The sequence below is a fragment of the Lepidochelys kempii genome, chromosome 21, assembly GCF_965140285.1.
Source record: "Lepidochelys kempii isolate rLepKem1 chromosome 21, rLepKem1.hap1, whole genome shotgun sequence".
Classification (NCBI taxonomy): domain Eukaryota; kingdom Metazoa; phylum Chordata; order Testudines; family Cheloniidae; genus Lepidochelys; species Lepidochelys kempii.
In genome coordinates this window covers 13,409,133-13,429,731 of record NC_136400.1, presented here as the reverse complement: position 1 = coordinate 13,429,731, position 20,599 = coordinate 13,409,133, and the positions used below count along the sequence as shown (strand labels likewise).

General features: G+C 53.6%; 1 protein-coding gene across 6 annotated transcripts; it reads left to right on the top strand.

Moving 5' to 3' along the window:
- Window positions 1-467: 467 nt before the first annotated feature.
- On the top strand, window positions 468-19,640 carry STRIP1 (striatin interacting protein 1). 6 transcript variants are annotated; one of them, XM_073320233.2, is made up of 21 exons: window positions 468-644; window positions 2,249-2,318; window positions 3,906-3,980; window positions 4,645-4,779; window positions 5,868-5,988; window positions 7,251-7,319; window positions 8,431-8,537; window positions 9,175-9,302; window positions 11,293-11,475; window positions 11,711-11,928; window positions 12,460-12,525; window positions 12,780-12,843; window positions 13,362-13,433; window positions 13,940-14,014; window positions 14,489-14,586; window positions 15,519-15,645; window positions 15,753-15,853; window positions 16,474-16,540; window positions 16,974-17,078; window positions 17,317-17,521; window positions 18,329-19,640. In XM_073320233.2, exons 1-21 carry the CDS (start codon window positions 516-518, stop codon window positions 18,574-18,576), a joined length of 2,463 nt encoding a protein of 820 aa, XP_073176334.1. In that variant the 5' UTR covers window positions 468-515; the 3' UTR covers window positions 18,577-19,640. The 6 variants fall into 6 exon arrangements, with proteins under 6 accessions (XP_073176334.1, XP_078705889.1, XP_078705890.1 ...); XM_078849764.1 differs by lacking the exon at window positions 468-644 and adding an exon at window positions 780-1,208 and having other exon boundaries at window positions 16,907-17,078; window positions 18,329-18,418; XM_073320232.2 differs by lacking the exon at window positions 468-644 and adding an exon at window positions 784-1,208.
- The last annotated feature ends 959 nt before the right edge of the window (window positions 19,641-20,599 follow it).

Genomic DNA, 20,599 nt, shown 5'->3' with positions numbered 1-20,599 from the left:
AAGTGCGGGGTTGGCACAGCTCTGGTTTGAAGATCGGGCGGAGGGCACCCCAGCCGGAAGGGTGCTGGGCTGGAGGGCCCTGTCCCCCGTGGGCCTCGGCCTGGGAGCAGGACCCAGGCGGCCGGGGTTGATTTGCGGCTTTTGGAGGGGGAGGGGTTGGCTCTGCTGGATGCTGATGTGATGGCAGCTCTAGCCCCAGAGGTGCCCTAGGGCAAGACCATGGGGGGACAAGCACGCAGCCCCCCCCAGCAGCCAGCACAGGCCCTGAAAAGGCGGATTGATGCAGCTCCCGCCACTCCTAACATGGCTGCCTCAAGCGACCCACGCGTCGGCCGCCTCTTAGCTGAATGACACACCCGCCATGGCCGCCTGGGCCGCCCCCCCCCCCCCCCCCACTGCACGCCACACCGCACATGGCCGCCTCGACCCCTCGCCCTCCCGGGCCGCCGATCTCGCGAGAAGGGAGCGCGCGCGCGCCTCTCGCGAGAGAGCGGCGGGGCCCGGGGCGGGCGGCGATGGAGCCGGGCGGCGTCGGCGGGCCGGGGCCGCTGATCGTGAACAACAAGCAGCGGGGCGGGCTGCTGCTGCCGCCGCCGGCGGGGAAGGGCCGCGAGTTCAACCGCAACCAGCGCAAGGACTCGGAGGTGAGAGCGCGGCCGCGGCCCTGCTCCCACCTCGGTCCGCCGGGGTCGCTCCGGTTCCGGCTCCGAGTGGGCGGGGCCTTGTGGGCGGGGCCGTTGGGTACCGGGTCCAAATGGAGCAGACCCCTCCCCCTTCTGGGTGTCGGGGGGTGGGGGTCCCGGGGCCGGGTCCAGCCCCCTTCCCCTGCTATGCGGGTCCCTGGGGCCCCGGTCCCGCGGGGGGAGTCGGGTCCCTGCCTGGGGCCCGGCCGGGCTGGCTGTGGACGCACAGGCAAAGCGCCCCTCGGCGCGGTGTCTGGGCGCCGGGCCGGGCCGGGCCGGGCCTGGGGGGTTCCGTGTCGGCCCGCGCCTCGGCGCCCCTGCTCCCCGGCCAGAGCCGCTCCCCCGCCCGCGGGCGGCCCCGTCAGCACACCGGCCCCCCCCAGGTCACGTCCTCGGGGCCCCACGGGCAGGAGGCGCATTGCGTGGATGGTGACCCGGGCAGCCCGCCGCGGTAAACGGGTTGAGACTCTCGGCCTTAAGATGAGTACATGGATGCTGCTGTTTCATTTGATCCCAGTCCCGAAGGTGAATCCGAAGAAGTGTGTCGTCCCCGTCCCCGTCCCCCGCGAAAGCTTATGCCCAAATACATCTGTTGGTCTCTAAGGTGCCACCGGACTCCTGGTTGCTTTTCCAAAGGTGGTGCATCCTGTCCTCTGATAGCAGATGGCCCAAGATTCGCCTAAAGCTTAGCCAAGGGAGCCTGTTGATGACTTATGTTCATTTCTTTAAAAGCGACTGCATCTTGTTGCAGTCTTGATCTTTTTCCAGTGTCAGTAATATTGCCTCTACTCTGTATTTACTTACTTACCTACTTAGTTATTCTTTGTATTCTGTTAGTACTTAAAGGTGAGGGTGAGGATTTGGACTGTGGTAGCATCCCAGACTTCAGAGTGGTTCACATTTATTCTAAATTGACTAGATCTGAGAGCTCCCTGGTCCAGACTAGTCTGCTCCAGTTTTAGGATTAAATAAGCCTGTGGATAGATAAAATTTTACACAGTGCCTTTCCCTTCAAAGGCTCCCAGAATGCTTTATAGGCTGTATACAAACAGGGGTCACTCACTGCTGAAATACAACTTAATGGAACATGATTTTTCAACAGCACAGAGCAACATTACACAATTGGGTAGGAATAAGAAATGTTGAATATTACACCCATTTAAAATACAGAAGGCATTTTAGTAGGTTACCTTGATACTGTTGATGCACTGGTAAATATCATATCTGTTAGACTGAAAATACTGTACCGAACTTGCAACTGGATGAATTTTGAAAGCTACAGAGAGTGAATTTGTTTTACTGACTAGGTTTCAGAGTAACAGCCGTGTTAGTCTGTATTCGCAAAAAGAAAAGGAGGACTTGTGGCACCTTAGAGACTAACACATTTATTTGCGCATAAGCTTTCGTGAGCTACAGCTCACTTCATCGGATGCATCCAGTGAAGTGAGCTGTAGCTCACGAAAGCTTATGCGCAAATAAATTTGTTAGTCTCTAAGGTGCCACAAGTCCTCCTTTTCTTTTTACTGAATAGTGACTCATTAAAACTGTTTTTCTTCTGCCATCAGGGCTATTCCGAATCCCCAGACTTGGAGTTTGAATATGCAGACACAGATAGATGGTCTGCAGAGCTGTCGGGTAAGGAAATAATTTAACCATTAGGTTTAAATGTATTGTTTTTTGCTCACTGGTCAGTAAAAGAACACTATTGACTCAAAAAATAATATATTTTTCATATAGCTGTTTTTAGCTTAATAACACTTTGTTAAAATTCTGTTCGTTTTAATTAACTAATTTTTGCCATATACCCTGCTTTTTTTTTTTTTTTTTATTTCCCATGTTGGACAACCACGCTAATCAGTTTCACTTGACTTTCTTGTCAGTTTCAGCTTTCAGTTTTCAGGCTAGTGGATGCAGTGTTTGGATCCCAAATACTTGAGAAATTTACATCCAGATAAACTCTTTTCACTAGTAATAATATTTTAAATACCAAAAATAATTTCTATTTAATTTCACTTATGTAAAACATTGTTCTGAGATCTTTTATGTTTTGAGCGTTTGAGTATACATAAGCCACTTCGTTTTCAGTTTAAACCAATTTTTATTGAAAAATGTCCAGGTTTTACAAAAAGTATTATTCATTTTTTTCTGATTTTCACCCTACTTTTGTATCGTTCAAATATCTAAAAAATAACTTTTTATTCGGCAAATACAATACATTGCATGAGATATATGTATTATGATAATACATTAGTTTGTGTGTATATGCAAAACTGCCTGTTGAAGTAAGACTATGTATTAGTCTAGAAGATGCACACAATAAACAAACAGGCAGGCATGCATGCAAACTCTGAAGTGTATGCGCATCGGTATGTACTGAGGAATCTCACACCCGCCACGTACACATTTCAAGTTGTTAGCAGATAGCAGTTTAAAGTTTTGACACGCTAAAATAGGAAGAAAATGAAAATCTGTATCAGGATACGTTTCAGAACCCAAGGAAGTATTCGAAAGTTTAAAAAAAAAAAAAAACAGGGAAAGGATGAAGTTGAGTGTAGGCACTGCAAATAGTGTGGCCCAAGTATTAAATGTAAATATTTATAGGCGAATAGTTCTAAGTCTACAACAGTAAACCATTTATTCAAATGAAAAGTTTTATTTCGGGATTAGAGGTGTATTGTTTTCTTACTCAGCGGTGGCACTGTGTTTTGAGTTCTGTTTTAGTTTTACAGCAAACTACATTGATGAACGGAATTCAAAGCATTAATCTAGTGAATAGCTTTCCCCCATCTTTCTGTCCGCCAAAATATACCCCGATATTTACCCAGAAAAATTACTAATATTTTTTGCACTGATTTTTCACCTGTTTTTGTTGCTGTGGTAATAAACACTGATAAATTGCCTGGAAAAATTAAATAAAATAAAAACTGAAAACAATGGGCCCTAAGTGTAGAAAACTTCAGTGATGAGAGATCTTTTTAAAAAAAAATAATATAATTAGTATGTGTAGAAATAACCCATAGCAGCAATTCCCAGGTGACAAGTAAAACCATGCAGATTCTAATGACCACAGATTCCAATAAACATTAAGTGTGATATGACTGAAGTGAAGTCCGTGCTCCTTAGTTTCACAGCTGAGAACTGTGTAGTTTTTGGTAGGTGTTTTCTGGTTGGATGCAGAAATGAAATTGGCAACCAGCAGACACCAGTGTGCTCTCTTGGCAGAACTATACAGCTACACGGAGGGTCCGGAGTTCCAGCTGAATCGAAAATGCTTTGAGGAAGATTTTAGGGTCCACGGTAAGAGATGTTGTCACCTGTAGAACATAGACAATAGGAGACAGAAGTATTGATGTGCGCCTATCCCTGTGTCAGAAGGAAGGAACCAGCCATGTACATTGATTCCTTGTTTACCTTTGCTAACAGATGTTGTCAGTGTTCACAGGACACCTAATGTGTCTCACTGTGAACTGAAGGGGAAAGAGTAGATTAGTGTCCATGGCCCAATCAGCACTTAGTCTATCAAAATGTGCTAGGTGGTTAATTGGTGCCAACTGTGACTGTGCTGTAAGATGTGGAAGTCTGTCCATTAAGAACAACCATCTCGTTTTATGAAGGTCATTGACAGTACTGGCTTCTGATCACTGCTGATGTGGAATCAGACCGATGAGTCTGATTAATTCTGTGCTGTACTAGAAGGCAGACAGTTCCTGCCACCTGGCCCCTTGATGATCAGACATACCTATGCCTTGTCCCATGGCTGTGATGAACACCCCGTCCAAATTGATGCTCCATTTAGGCTGAATGCTCTGAATTTTCCTCTATTTGTTTTACATCCTATGAAAGAATTGCAGCTGTAACTGCTTCATAGTTTCCTGGCTTTTGGAGAGGGGAAGAAATATACATCCCCTTCCAGCTGCGGGGAGCAACCTCTGACAAAACTAGCTGTGTTTTGGCTTTTCAGTGCTGGATAAAAAATGGACCGAGCTGGACAGCAGCCAGCATCGAACCCATGCCATGCGGCTCCTCGATGGGCTGGAGGTCACTGCCAGGGAGAAGAGGCTCAAGGTGGCCCGAGCCATCCTCTACGTTGCACAAGGTACATTGCAATGTCGGCAGAAGAATTGGTCCTGTTCTGAAATCCCTGTTAACTTTTCTATGTAGAATTTTTATTACACGGGCACGCAGGTTAGAAACCAGCTTCCCTCCTCATGTCCCTGGTCACACCTGCAGCTGTTCGATCTGAATTAACTTGGTACGATTGTTGCCATCTTACCTGTTGTGCGTTTCACTCGGCTCAGGCAGCGAAATCGATGAGTCATTTTCACCTTTATTTCTAGTTGGGTTCCTGTTTAGGGGCTCGATTCTTAAGTACAGCACATAAGGGGTAGCCCAGGAGGGTCTGGGGTGAAGGTTGATTTAAGCTGCAGAGTTGCATTTTCCAAAGGTGCCTCTAATAATAATAATAATTAATAAATAAAAAATTATGTTGTTTAAACCGCCTTTGCAATACCCACGTTCTTCCTGCACTGAGGGCTGATGTGGCCCCAGTCAAATTAACAGCAGCTAGGGGGCCTGGAGCAGTCTCCCTTTGTCTGCCAGTGGAATGCTCCACAGGCCAGAATGGCCATGGTGCTGAGCACTATCCCTACTCCCTCTCCTACCCCCAGGCCTGTCCCCTATGCTGTGGGCATCATGGGGCCATGCACCTGAGCCTTACAGAGCTGCCACAGCAAGGGGAATCCTCCCTCTGGCGGTTGTGTCCATTTTACAGTCCCTATATCAGATCAGCGCATATGGGCTGGGGCCAGAATCTGGCCCCTGCTTCCCCTGCACTAGCTCAATGTGGCAACGTTTGGGTTGCAAATGCTTCAGGGGAAATCTTTAAATCCAAGTGGATCATTTCAACGGAAAAATATTTCTCTTAAATGCTTTTGTCCAACTTCTAACCCAGTAGATGGGGCACTGGAACGGGAGTTGGGTGATCTGGATTCTTCGCCCAGCTCAGCCACTAATTTTTCTTTTTATCCTGAGACCTGGAGCAAGTCTCTTCCCCTCTCAGTGCCTGTCTTCCTGTCTGTAATCCATGGATCAGATTTGCCTGGGCTCTCTGAGGCTTGCTTCGATGTCTGTGAAGTGCGCTGAGATTCTTGGTGGAAAGGTGACCCAATAATACCGTTCTTACAGGCACCTTTGGAGAGTGCGGCTCCGAGGCTGAAGTTCAAGCCTGGATGCGATATAACATTTTCTTGCTACTGGAAGTTGGGACCTTCAACGCTTTGGTGGAGCTTCTGAACATGGAGATTGAGTAAGTACCATGGGGCTGGGGATATGAAAAGCTCTGCCAAAGGAGTTTTGATAACGTGAGTGTGAACTGCTCCCCCTGGATCTTTTTCCAGTTTATGAAAGATGTGCACTTCCCAGCAGCTCTCTGCTCCCAATCCAGTTTCCGTCAGAGTCAGCGGGAAGGCTCCTGTTGATGCCAGCGGGAGTCGGATTGGGCTTTGGCTCCAAGGACCGGGGCAATGTAGGCAGTAGTGAGTTTTGCAAGTTTCAGAGTGCTTCACGCGTGTCCTGGAGATACTGCCTCTAGCTCAGTCCGGTCAATCCTCGGTCTCTGTATTCAGGCTGCCAACAGTGGGGGTGGGTTTTGGCTACTAGGAACGGAATTCCCCCCCGCTTCCAACCAGTGGTTGGTTGGTGGCAGCTGGGCTGGATTTGAACTGGAGATCTGTAGTGGAAAGGCTCTTTGTCCCATTTCCAGTCCCTTGAGCTGTACTTCCCTTGCCATCCTAAGGAAGCGTGCTCACGCAATGATGAAAGGCATGTTTGCAAAGAGTCATCTCTTCCTGCATGCTCTCCAGAACACTTTTATTCTGCAATGGGAAGAGGGGCAGGGAGGTATACGCATGGTCAGACACCCGTTCTGGAGAGAATGGTTCTTCCCGGGGGTTAGTCCATTTACCCAGCGAGCATGTTAGATGTGGTGCAGCCTTAGGTCTGCCCTGAGCATAGACTGTGAGTCCATTGTTGATGGGCACCTGTGGGGGAGAATCCGCTAAGGACCAAGCCCTTTCACGTCAGCAGCAGGCTCCGGAGTGGAGAGCTTTGCACTTGAGGGAGGGGTTTCTGAGAGCAGGCCTGGGAGCCAGGAATTCCTGAATGCCAGTCCTGGCTCTGATGCTGACTCCCTTTGAGGCCTAGGGTAGATCACTGCATTGCTGTGTCTGTTTCCCCATCTGAGAAATGGGGCTAAGTTCTGGGGGAGGTTTAGTGAGATGTTTAAGAAGCACAGCTGCAGCAAGTACTAAATGTGATTTAGTTTTCCCCTAGGAGAGAGTCATATTCTTTCCCAGGGACTCTGAGCTTGCTCCCTGCGTCGCCAGTTTGATTTGAAGGCTTCCAGTCTTTGGCATCCGTAGATGCTAGTCATGTGTGAGAGTCCAGCAGCAGCGACCCTGTGTGGTTTAATGGGTTGTTTACGGCGGTGTTAAACCATCCAAACTGCGTTTTCCCAGGGGGAGGTGTGGGCAGCCTGATCTGAGGGTCTGAGTCTCTTTCCTCCCTCAGTAACAGCGCCGCCTGCAGCAGTGCCGTGAGGAAGCCCGCCATCTCCCTGGCCGACAGCACAGATTTGAGGTGAGTAAATGATGGGGACAGGCTGGTGAGGGTCTAAGCTGAGGGCCTGGAGGTTCAGAAAGGAGCTTTGGCAGGTGCATTATGGGATTTGTTTCCCTCTTTGAGAGATGTGCAGTCCCGCAGAGAGGGCTAGAGATCGGGCGCCATTTCCAGAGTGTTGACTCCCTGTGGTCTCTTTGTGCCTCATTTACTCCACCTATAAAATGGGTCTAATGGCACCCACCTTTGTTAAAGTGTGTTGAGCTCTGGGCTCGAAAAGCACTGTAGACATGCTAAGCTCGGTAGCATCTCTGCAGGATCAAGTACAGGCTGCTGCCGGAGGCTGGATACTGGACTGATGGACCAGTAGGGCTTGCCATACAGGGTCAGACCATCTCCTAATCCATGTACACAGCGAATTACTGCTACGGGGTCAAAAGACGGGGGGGCAAAGGGGTGAGGAGTGGAGCACACTTTCTCAGTCTTTTCAGGTTGGTGACCCGTTATCTGAAGTTAAAAATGTTCACGACCCACTTTTATTTACGAAGAGTAAAAAGTGTATCAGTGATGCCGATGCAGAGCCTAGATAATTGGTTAGTTTGTGTGTCACCAGAGAGGGGATCCTTGACCTGTTCTCTGCCTGTGCCACATGATAGTTTCGTCTTCTGAGGGCTGTAACGCTTTGGTCTAAATCTGGTTGTTGGCTTGGTGCGGGGCTGACTGGGGGATGTTCCGTGGCCTGTAATATACAGTTGGTCAGACTGATCATCATGGCGACCCTTCTGGCCTTAAACTCTATGACCTTGAAGGACCTGGGTTGGGGGAGGTGTGGGGGAGGGTTTCTTTGCTTTAGATTATAATAAGATGTTCAACATCTCGTGATTTCCGCCTCACCCCCACCCCCCCCGAGTTGGGTAACACTCCTCCAGAGGGTTTCTTACCCCCAACTCCGATATCTAACTCTAGTCCCCTTGAGTCTGATCTGTTCCTCCTGTGGGATGTTGACAAATGGGAGCAGAACATGACTGCCTTTCTAAGTGTTGTTGGAGCCAGCAGGTCATAGGCAGCTCCTCTGAGACCTGCTCCCCCCTTGGTCATCCCATGGTACTGTCTGACTCTCTATGATTTGCAGGGTGTTGCTGAACATCATGTACCTGATCGTAGAGACTGTCCGGCAGGAGGCTGAGGGAGACAAGATTGAGTGGAAGACCATTAGGCAGACTTTCCGAGCAGAGCTAGGTAGGATCCTCCCCTGGAATGTCCCGGGTGTGTAATGGTGGGGTGGGTAGATTACAGCAGTGTTCCCTGCAAGGTGATGAGCCAGGGCCTGGAATCTCTGTAGTGGTTCGAATCTGGCCCATTTGGTAGTGACCAGCAGTTCAGTGGCCTGTGTGAAGTGAATTACTGGGTCCCATTCCAATTCCCAGGCAACATGGGCCCACTCTGCAGAATCCATTCCCAATGCTCTTCTTGTCTGTCTTGGCAAATCAGCCAAAGCCTGAATGGGCCATGGAGACAGGATTCTTTTGCTGTTATTGGAGGATTCCTCTGGGGCACGGCTAAGCCACACTGGAGGTGGCAGAGCAAAGGCAGCCAGCATTCTCATTGCCTGTACTGTATCTCTGCTGTGGAGTCTGGTCTCTGGGGCCATCCTTGCCCAACATCAGAATTATTTATAAGCAGATAGGGTAGGTCCTGGGCTTCAGAAGGGAGGAGACGAGCTGGCTGGAGAGAGGATGAGGGTGGGGGTGAGCATGTAGGGGATTTAATGGTGAGGTTAGGAACATGCTGGAGCTCTGCCCTGAGAGTGAGGTGGTGATGGGAGGGTGGGCGCTCTTCAGGCGAGCCGGGCTGTCATGGGTGTGTTTGCTTCTAGGGGCCCCGCTGTATAACAACGAGCCGTTTTCCGTCATGCTCTTCGGAATGGTGACCAAATTCTGCAGCGGCCATGCCCCGCACTTCCCTATGAAGAAGGTGCTGCTACTGCTCTGGAAAACGGCGCTGGTAAGAATCCCCTGGCCTGAGCCGGGGAGTTGGGACAAGGTTTCTAAAGCCATCATCCAAGTGATTCGTTCCTTGACATCTCATCTGGGGCCGACTTGGCTGGAAGCAAGTGATAGGGGCCCTGACTGTCTTGTCCTGTGATAAACTTGGTACATCCGCCCTGAGATGCAGCTGAGTAATTGTAAACAGGGGATCGTTGTGGAGTGGGTGTGTTTCCAGTGGGTCCTGCAGGGGTTGGTTCTGGCCCTACGCTATTTCACACTTCTATCCCTGGCCGGGAAGAAAACATAAAATCATCACTGATAAAGTTTGCAAGTGACACACAAATTGGGGGAGTGGTAAAGAGTGAAGAGAACGGGTCACCTGATTCAGAGCGATCTAGATATGCGTTTTAATACAGCTAAATGTAACTGTATTCCTCTAGAAACAAAGAACGTAGGTTATACTGACAGTATGGGGGACTCTGTCCCGGGAAGCAATGACCCTGAGAGAGACTGGGGGTTGAGATAGACAGTGAGGTAAACATGCAATGCTGTGGCCCAAAGGGCTAACATATCGTTGGATGCATAAACAGACTGGGAGCAGAGAAGTTATTTTACCTCTCTTTGTGATCTCTGGGATCTGGGTATTTGACACTGGTGCGACCGCTGCTGAAATACTGCATCCAGTTCTGGTGCCCATAATTCAGTCAGGATGTGGATAAATTGCAGAGGGTGCAGAGAAGAACCACGAGAATGATGAAAGCATTAGAAAACCTGTCCTCTAGTGATAGACTCAAGGACCTCAATCTGTTTAGCTTAACAAAGAGAAGGTTAATTGGTGACTTAATGACAGTCCGTAAGAACCCCGGGGAACAAATATTTAATAATGGGGTCTTTGATCTACCAGAGAAAGGTCTAATAGGATCCAATGGCTGGAAATTGAAGCTAGACAAATTCAGACTGAAAATAAGGCATACATTTTTAACAGTGAGAGTAATTAACCATTGGAACAAGTGTGTGACAGCTCTGCTCACGGTCAGGGTCATGTCCCTGTACCATCCTGGCAATGAGTAACTGCTTGATAACTGGCTAGACACAAACAGTATGTGAGATCAACACAGTGTCAGTCTGTAATGTAGACAGTCCCCAGTGAAAGTTGTGGCTTGGAGCAGGTGAAATTCCATAATCTGTTTACAGGGAGCTATTGACAGGGTCGATTTTCTGTTAAATTCCCCCTCCTTGTGTTGCTAAACACATTGCCAGCTGTCGAAGCTGAAAGCTCCTTCCGTGTATGAATAACAAGGGTTATGCTGACTTCCTGGAGCCTTTAACTCCCAGCTGCCCTTGTGCTGAATACTGCTGGGTTCCTGTAGCAGATCCTCCATTCCTTCAGAGGAGGTAGAATGGTAGGGCCCCCGGGGCAGAATCCCATTGCGCTTTTCACAGTCAGAGCGCACCATAGAGATCCTCTCACGGTGTGGTTAGGCCTGTCGCCAGTGTTATAGATGTTACAGATGGGAGACCTGAGGTGCCAAGTGTTTTGGATGCTCATGGTCATAGAGGGAAGATGGTGTGAGAAGTGGGATTAGAGCTTCTTATTATCAGCGCTGTGCTCCCACCTCTAGACCATACTCCTCTTTCCTGAATGGCCTCTTGACCAAAGGAAAGTGCGCCCTTCACTTCACTAGATCTGTGACGTCCTGTAGCTAGAACCCCAGCGGTGCCTTCTGTCCATTGGCTTCTGGGCTGTCTTCAGACTGAGCAGTCCAGTGTCTGACGTTCTAGGATCTAGCCTAGATAGACCCTAAATAACAGACCCCATACGTAAGGTTTATGGGCAGAGCTCTTTGCCTTGGGGATCTGTTCGCGTGGACTTTCTGCCAGGAAGCGTTGGGTGCTTGGACCTCTGACGCGTGAGCGAACCCTGTACGCTGTGGGTCCGGCGGGAGCTTGTCCATGCAGTCGCCTCAGTCACAATCCCGGGTGTGTGGGGGGCGTCTGTGTTGCAGTGCACTCTGGGAGGCTTCGAGGAGCTCCAAGCCATGAAAGCCGAGAAACGGGAGATACTGGGCCTCCCGTCACTTCCAGAGGACAGCATCAAAGTGATCCGCAACATGAGGGCTGCGTCCCCACCGGCGTCGGCCTCCGACCTGATCGAACAGCAGCAGAAACGGGGCCGGCGGGAACACAAGGTGAGGCTGAATCTGGGCGAGATCAGGGGCAGTCGTGGAGGGAACGTCACCTTTTCCTCAAGGGGACAGTGAAATTAACAAGGGTGACACAGGGCAGCCAGCTTCTTGCCCTTGGCATGCTGGGGAGTCAGGTGTGATCTTGGGGTGCCTTGCACCCCAGAGTTATTGTCTCCCCATGTCTCTCGATCTGACGTTCACCCGCTCCCCATTCAGCTGCCTTCTCCCTTGGTTCCAGGCTCTGATTAAGCAAGACAACCTCGATGCCTTCAATGAGCGGGACCCTTACAAAGCTGACGACTCCCGTGAGGAAGAGGAGGAGAATGACGATGACAGCAGCCTCGAGGGGGAGACATTCCCCCTGGAACGAGACGAGGTGATGCCTCCACCCATCCAGCACCCTCCCACTGACCGATTCGCCTGCCCAAAGGGGCTGCCCTGGGCTCCCAAGGTCAGGTGAGTTGTCACCTCAGGACCACTAGGACTGACCTTGTGTCAGGCCCCTGGCAGTGTTCTGCCATCGGCTTGTCTAATGAACACTGAGGGGTGATGGTTAAAGTGCGAGACAGATTTCTGCTCCCCAGATGGAGACCACTATCCTTCAGGATACAGACAGGACCCTCGCAGAACTGTCCAGCAGTGAGGCTGTCGAGATCAACCACCCCAGTGTTATGAGCCTCCAGGGTGGTGGCATTGTCTTGGAGCAACAATGGGTTATCGTGTTCCACACTGGAGCCCAGCCTGGCTGTTGTCTTAGAGACAAGATGGGCTGCAGTGCTGTTCTTTGGAGCTCACCTAGGGGTGGGGACCCTCCTGGGGTGGGACTTTGGAGTGGAGGCAGGAGGTCTGCTGTCTCTGAATCTCACTTGACCCAGGAGAGCTCTGTTGGGCTGATTCGTTTTTTCTGCTTGTAATTAGCTCTCCACCACGGTAGTGGTGGAAGGCCTGGGCCTGACTGCGTGGTAAGTGGTCTCCTCCTTCCCGCAGAGAGAAGGACATCGAGATGTTCCTGGAATCCAGCCGCAGCAAGTTCATTGGCTACACGCTGGGGAAGTGAGTTAAAGCAGAGCCAGGCTGTGGAGGTATAAACTTTGGGTCCTGGGCAGAGCCAGTTCGTGGTTCGTCCGACTTTGGCCTCATGCTGATGCACTGGCAAGGCGACAGCTGATGGACAAGACCCCACTGGGCTCTTTCCCCAGCTCGATGGCTGCTCTCTGCCCTCTAGGAGAAATGGATCCTCTCCTTTCTGACCAGGAGGAGAGGGTGTTTTCAGCCTCCATGTCAGTCTGGCTCTTTCCTCTCTCTAGTGACACGAACACGGTGGTGGGGCTGCCCAGGCCCATCCACGAGAGCATCCGAACCCTGAAACTGGTGAGTGCCCCCCTCACGGGCTCCCCTCGACGCTGCCTGTGTGTGCGGGTGCCTCTAACCCCTCCTGCCAGTTGAGGGCCAGCTGTACCTTTGATCCTCCCAGACTGTGCAACCCATCCAGGTGCCAGGCCTCCAGCCTGCCCTCTCTCCTGTTCTCCCAGGACTTCCCTCTTCTCCCCTGCAAAGTTCCCTAGTCTGCCCTGGGTCTCCTGAACCAGGTCAGCCCCTTCCCCTGCTGTGACAACCATCCAGTGGTGGTCAGTGGAGGGTTACCAGAAAGGTCCATTCGCTTTCCTGTTGGAATGAACCCCTTGAGAGCAGGTAGCAAACAACATAACAGTCAGGTGGACAGAACATGTAATAGTCATAAAATGTTACAGGCACCTGCCTTCACAAGCATGGCTGTGGCTTCCCTTCTGGGTGGGCTGCAGCTGGTGGCATGTATGCTGTCAGCGAAGGGACTGCGGGAGTCTCCCCGCGCCGGTGGCATTAACCTCCCCTGCTCTGTCTCTGCGCAGCACAAGTACACGTCGATCGCGGAGGTTCAGGTTCAGATGGAAGAGGAGTACGTGCGCTCCCCGCTCTCCGGGGTGAGTGCCACAGGGGTGCTCCCCTCTCTGGAGAGTCCACATGTTGCAGGGAGGCAGATCCGTAAAGTGGCTCTTCGGGGAGGGTGAGGAGGAGGCCAGGGGGCTGGTTGTGGGGCCTGCAGAGCTGCCGATTGGGGTTCCTTTGGGTGGCTGGATGTCCTCGGGGACCCTGCCAATCCTGTATCCCCTGAGGAGGTGACTGCATGCAGGAGCCTGTCACTGCTGCGTCTTCAGTTAGCCAGAGAGGTTTGCTCAAGGGTAACCTGCGGGGGGAGGTTCCTCCCCCCTCACGAGCTCTGATCCCTATGTGGCAGCATGCTGTGTGACTGCTAGGCTGTCCTTTGGGGGAGGGGAGGGCTGGGCCCGTGTCCTGGGAGGCTGCGTTGTGCTCACGTCTGGTTCTGCAGAGCCACGAGCCAGGCAGGCCCCGGCACCCCAGTCCAAATCGGCCACCTGCCGAGGGCTGGAGACATTCTCAGGGTGAGGTTCTCTCATCTCTGTACTAGGGGGAAGAGGAAGTGGAGCAAGTTCCTACGGAAGCCCTGTACCAGGGCCTCCTTCCCAGCCTGCCCCAGTACATGGTGAGTTGTGGCCACACTACTGATCCTAGCCCGAGCCCCGTCCCTTCCCGCTCTCCCGTCTTGACCAGTACAGCTGGGCTCTCCTCACCAAACTTACACTGGGGTGGGCCCGATCCCATGATCTCAACCCCTTTCCACTGGTAGGTGCCAAGTCATACCGGATCACTCCTCCTTTCCCTGTCCATTGGCGTGTGCTTGATTGTGCCCTCTGCTGCTTCAGAACCGTCTCCTGACAAGTGCCTGATTGCCCCTGCTTGTGCGTATGTTCCCAGTCACATGACTTCAGCCCCCCCCGCCCGTTGGTATGTGCCCCCTCTGTGTTCACTGGCACACGCCTGGTGGCATCTTCTCGCCTTTCCCCACCGCATGCCGAATTGAGGGCCATTAAGCACCTTTGCGTCAGCACCCCCAGCCCTGTTCTCTGCCCTCGGAGGCCCTTCCTGCCCTCACCCAGCTCTTGGATGCCCTCCACAGATTGCCTTGCTGAAGATCCTGCTGGCCGCAGCCCCCACTTCCAAAGCCAAGACGGATTCCATTAACATCCTCGCGGACGTCTTGCCGGAGGAGATGCCGTGAGTGCCCTTCTCTGGTGGCCTGGAGAAGCCCACAACGGGGTGAACGGGGGGTGAGATAATGGGGGTGACTAGGTCTCCGGTAGGCAGAAGGCCCCTCCTGGCTTTGCATGGCAGCGCTTTAAGGCCTGGCTGGTTGTGCTGGAGCTGGGGAGTCTAAGCCAGCACCTGGGCTGTGGCCGGTGACTCAGTTTCCTGTGCTGAGGGCGAGTCTTAACTCTGAGCTAGGAAATGGCCTGGAGCTAGACTCCCTGGATCCTGTCAGTTCTCTCACGCTAAGCAGGGTTAGGCCTGACCCTCGCTTGGAGGGGGAGCTCTTTGGCTCATGCCCAAGATGGTGTAGGTTGCGGTGCTGGTGACTGGTGAGGCACCTTCCCTCTGAGTCACGACTTGCAGCACTGGGTGCATTGTGCTTGCAGAGGAGCTGTCTTTCTGCTGAGATGTTGGTACAGATTCCAGGGTGGGTTAGCCCAGCGTCCTGGCCTGATTCCAACTGGTGTGCCAGTCTGAATTGTGGTTTCAATCCGAGACGGGATTTGTCCTCCCCTGAACTGTTGCGGAACATTCCCATGTTCTGTTAGTCACTGCTGCCATCCGCCCCGGAGATGGCTGCATTTCAGCAGTGGGCTGGAGTGGCTCCAAACTAGGCACAGAGATGAGTTTGTTGGCTGGACACCTTGGGATCTTTGGGGTAAAACGTACCATGGAAACCTTATTCATTAATTGAAGGTAGCATGAGAGTTGGAGATGCAGGAAAGGCCTTCAGGGGACAACGGAGTGGTGGCTGTGGAGAGGGAGAGCAGGGGGAATTGGCGGTGGGCTGTATTCCCTTGGCGGGGTTATGGTCTGGCTGTCTCTGGCCATCCCCTCTCCTGGGGATTGGGTACCCCCTCCCTGAGACAGGGGGCTGAGGTTGGGGCTTTGTCCTCCAGGACCACGGTGCTGCAGAGCATGAAGCTGGGCGTGGACGTGAACCGGCACAAAGAGATCATCGTCAAGGCCATTTCCGCCGTGCTGCTCCTGCTGCTCAAACACTTCAAGCTGAATCACGTTTATCAGGTAAACCTGGGCGGGGGACCCCCCCACACACTGGGGGAGCATGCAGCACTGCGGGGGAGGGGGCTCAGATCTGCTCGCTTACCTGCCTCCCTTATCTTTGCTCTTAGTTTGAGTACATGGCCCAGCACCTGGTGTTTGCCAACTGCATCCCACTCATCCTGAAATTCTTCAATCAGAACATCATGTCCTACATCACTGCCAAGAACAGGTAACGGGGGGCCAGGGCCCTTCGCTGACCCTGCAGCTGCCATGGGGTGGGATCGCTGCACAGTGGGGTGCCCCCTAGCATCACTAACCCTGCAGTGAGCTACTCGAGTGGGTTGTGGGGCACCTTGAGGGCCCCCATCCCTGGCCCTGCAGTGGGGTACCCAAGTACCTTTTGGGGTACCTGATGAGGGTCCCTCACCATTACTGCCATGCGGTACCTGGTTTCCCCCCCCCATCAGCAGCCCAGCATGAGGTACTGAGTGGGTTGTGGGGTGCTTTGAGGGCTCCCAACACTGCACCCACAATGGGATACCCAGCACCTGCTCTCCCTCCCCAAACGCTGCTCCTGCTGTGGGGCCCATGGGAAGGGAGCTGTTCTCTAATCTCTCCTGTCAGGCTCCCTTCCATGCTGCCTGAATCCCCAGCAACGCCCCCCCTCGGTTGTGGCACAGGCAGCGGGACCCATTCTCAGTAAATGGATGTTGTCAGCTGTCCCCACCATGGGATTCTTTAGGAAGCTGCCCCAAGGGGTGCAGGGGACTCCACAGATATCCCCCCACGCAAGGCTGGGGCTGTGCATCAGCAAGTAGGAGAGGCTGAGGCCCTCTCTTCTCCTTCTAGCATCTCGGTCTTGGATTACCCTTACTGCGTGGTACACGAGCTTCCGGAGCTGACGGCAGAGAGTCTGGTGAGTGCCCTGCAGGGTACCCATGGGCCTGCCTCCCTCCTGGTTGTCAAGTCCTTTCCCTGCTGGGGCCAGAGCAGAGGGGGGCTGTAGAGCAAACCAGGAGAGCTCTCTGCAGCACTGGGAGGCCTAGCAGACGGGAGCAGGTGTGTAAGCACCCAGCAGGATCCGCTCCTCCCCCAGGGCAGGCTGCTGCTCAGAGGACTGGGGCAGTGCTGGGCTCCTTGCCTTGCTGTGACAACCCAGGCTTTCCGGAGATCAGCTCCCCGCACATGTGACTGGGCTCCAGTTAGCACTAGGGGAGGGTTGGGTGGAAAGGGAATCCTGTCCTTCAGGTTGGCCCTGTTCAGCGTGAGCCTCCTCCCACAGGCAGCCCTGTGCGGCACACCCCCAAGCTGGCTGCTCACCCTCCCACCCGGCTCTCCTCTCCCTGTAGGAAGCCGGGGACAACAATCAGTTTTGCTGGCGGAACCTGTTCTCCTGTATAAACCTCTTGAGGATATTGAACAAGCTGACAAAGTGGAAGCACTCCAGGACCATGGTGAGTGGGAGTCCACTGGGCGCCACGAGGTGCAGAGACCTGTGTGGGTGGGGGCTGTGTAAGGCTCTTAAAAACCTCCGCAAGTGGAGTGTGGGGTGAGTCGTTGATCCAGGCCTTGTCCCGGTGCCGGGGATGTGTGTGGATGGGCTCGGTGGACATGTGCCTGGCACAGCGTTAGCCACGTGCGTGCTGAGGGAGCAGGTGCCCCCCGGCGCGGTGTGACCGGTGTGCCTCCTAGATGCTGGTGGTGTTCAAGTCGGCTCCCATCCTGAAACGAGCCCTGAAGGTGAAGCAAGCCATGATGCAGCTCTACGTCCTGAAGCTGCTCAAGGTGCAGACCAAGTACCTGGGACGGCAGTGGAGGAAAAGCAACATGAAGACCATGTCCGCGATCTACCAGAAAGTGCGGCACCGGCTCAACGATGACTGGGCCTATGGAAATGGTACCCCTCGCCCCGTGGCCTCTCATGTGCCTGCTGCCTCAGGGTTGGGTCGAGCCCAGTGGGAGTGCTTATCCCAGGGGGCATCTGCTCACTTTGCCCAATAGCAGGCCAGGCTGGCACCTGGCCAGGAGCCCAAAGGGCATCGCTAATTGGCATAAAACAGAATAGGTCTTTAATACACCAGGGGGAGGCGAAGCATTGCATGCTGGGACCTGCAGTCTCCAGGAGGCTGTCCCTCCATATTACAGATGAGGGCAGCTGCCTGGACAAAGATGGAGCGTTGTATGCTGGGAGAATGGCGTGGGTGGGTGAAGATGGAGCACTGCAGGCTTCATCTCCACCCTGAAGATGTGGGCAGGGGCATTGGACCTAGCAGCTGTGGTTGAGCCGCTCCTGTTTCTGTCCCTCAGCTATCAGGAACCGGCAGCTGTAGAAACTCGCTCCCCAGGGCAGCTGTACCAACCTCCCCTTATGGGGAAGTGCCATCCCAACTGCAATATGGCAGCAGCTCAGTGGTGCGCTTAGCCCGGTATCCCCTCTTGGCAAAAGCCATAAAGCACCTAACTGCCCAGTTCCCTCCCTGACTCCCACTGGTGACAGCTCAAGCCCTGAAGCCTGGGCATTGGGAGCCCTGATCCTAGGGTTCCCAGTGAAAGGGGCTTTTCCTCTTTTGATACTCCTGACTCGCAGGTATGGACTGGGCAGGGGCATCTGCCTGTCCAAGGGAGGAGAGGGTAGGCAAGGTCTGACCAGGAGGCCACCTCTCCCTGGCTATCTAGGCCTAATGTCCTCTCCCTTCTGCCCTAGATCTGGATGCACGGCCCTGGGACTTCCAGGCGGAGGAGTGCGCCCTGCGAGCCAGCATCGAGCGCTTCAACTCCCGGCGCTACGACCGGGCGCACAGCAACCCTGACTTCCTGCCCGTGGATAACTGTTTACAGAGCGTGCTGGGCCAGAGGGTGGAGCTGCCGGAGGATTTCCAGATGAACTATGACCTGTGGCTAGAAAGGGAAGTCTTCTCCAGACCTATCTCCTGGGAAGAACTGCTACAATAATGCCTGTGTGACACTAGGGGGCCCGGCAGAGACTCAGAGCTGGGGCTAACTTGCCAAAGGGGTGGTGCCGGGAATGGCCGAGCTCCTCTTCCTCATCTGCTGAAGGCATGTTCCAGGTGTGGCTTAGGCTGCTTGGAACAGGTGTTCCTCCATCCTCCTCCAGCTGGCCACCTGGCTTCATCCCACCTGCCCAAGGACACAGCAGCACCAGCCACGGGCCTTTGTGGGGACCCGACAGTCGCTGCCGTTCCTGGGTCGCTTGGCTTCCATGCTGTTCAGTGAGAGGTCTGGGGGGAGGACAGAGCCCCTCCATCATCCCCAAGACACTAGAGTCCAATCCCATCCGAAGGAAGCACGTTCCTTGGCCCCTCTGCTTGGTTCAGACAGGGCTCTGGGCTCTATGCTCTGTCTCAGTGCCGGGGGTTGGATGTGGCTGCCCGTTATGGTCCCAAACCAGTCACTCCTGCCCACGCAATGTGGTGCTCTATCCCCCCTCTAGTGGTGGTTGAGCCTGCTACAGCTTTGGCCAACTGACCGGGGGTCTCTGCTCTGGCTGCAGAGGCTCCTGCTTTTAGAACCACAAGTCCCGGGTTCAATCCCCACCGAGGATGATTCACCCAGGGGCCTGGCATCACTCTAGCCACCTGCCTTTTCTCACTGCCATTTCCTGCCCTCCTTCCCTGGACGGAGGAGGGGAAAGCAGCTCCAGTTAAGGCAGAGGTGTGGGGGGCAGAGGGGCTTGGGAAGAGGGTGTGGGGAGCAGCAGGCTCGGTGCTGCCACCTAGTGTGTAGAGGAGGTAGGTGGAGAGAGGGGTAGCAGCAGCCTGTGCTCTCGCCAGGGCTGGGCATAGCAGAAAAGACCCCTAGCAGCGAGGCGGCTGATGCTAGGACGCAGGGGACATGGTGGAAGTGGAGCTGGGCTGCTCTCCCGCCTCACCCCGCTGGGTGGCGCAGGGGAGCTGTACATATCTATAAATAGCCCTGTAACCATTTCTCCTGTGTAACTCCAAATGCCAGGTTTTTAATGTCTTTGTGACTCTGCATTAAACAATCTGTTGCGCTTGGACTTGACTTGAGCTAGGTTTGGGGCTCCTCCCTGTAGATATCCAGCAGGTCCCGATCCACCTTCCCCAACTGGGCCTTTTCTTCTCTTGAGGCCCAGTCTCCCCTTCTTCCATCGGGCCTTGTCCCAAGGTTCTGTTGGCCAGCCTATATTGGTAGCTGTGCCCGCAGTGGATGTCTGGCTGTTCAGCCAGCTGGACCAACCTGCTCCTTCCTAGCTTGCAGCTATGGCTGCTCCAGCCTTAGCCCCTCTTAGACACACAAGGTTTTTCTCCTTTGCCAATTACCCTGAGCCGGGCAGAGTTTCCAGTGTACTCGGCTCGCCCCTGGGTCTGTTCATACAGCCGATCCCCATGCACGCCAGCCACAGCCAGGTACTAGCAGAGCGGGTGAAGTGGGGACAAGGGCAGACGTTAGACGGTTCGGGTCACACAGAGTGGGGATGAGTTATTGATCCCTCTCTACATGGCTCTGGTGGGATGTGCCCTGTCTTGCTGGGTCCATGGCTGGATAAAATGGTAGTTCTGACCAGCATGGGTGATCGGGGGCTGCAGAGATTGACAGACAAGGGAGGCAAGGAGCATCGCTGGGCTAAGTGACCACTGAAGCTGGGGTGGGGACTACATATCCCCAGTGATGAGGAGGGTGAGGTGACCAGTGGGCTGGTGTCTTAAAGGTGCTTAGCTAATGTCAAGGATCAGGGCCTGCAGCAGAGCCGGCTCTGGGGAACCTGCCGAACACAGCTGGCCTGCATTGGCTGCCCTGCCTGACTGGTGGCAAGAGTCAGCAGACCAGCTCTTAAACCCAGCAGCGTTCGCCCACAGCTGTGATAGCTTCTGGGCGCACTTGTGACCAGCCCTGCTCCTGCCTTGGACCCAGCCCTGCCCCTGCTTTGCCTTTTCCAGTTCTGACCCTGGGCTCCTATTCCTGGCTCCCAACTCCTGTACTAACAACTAGGTGT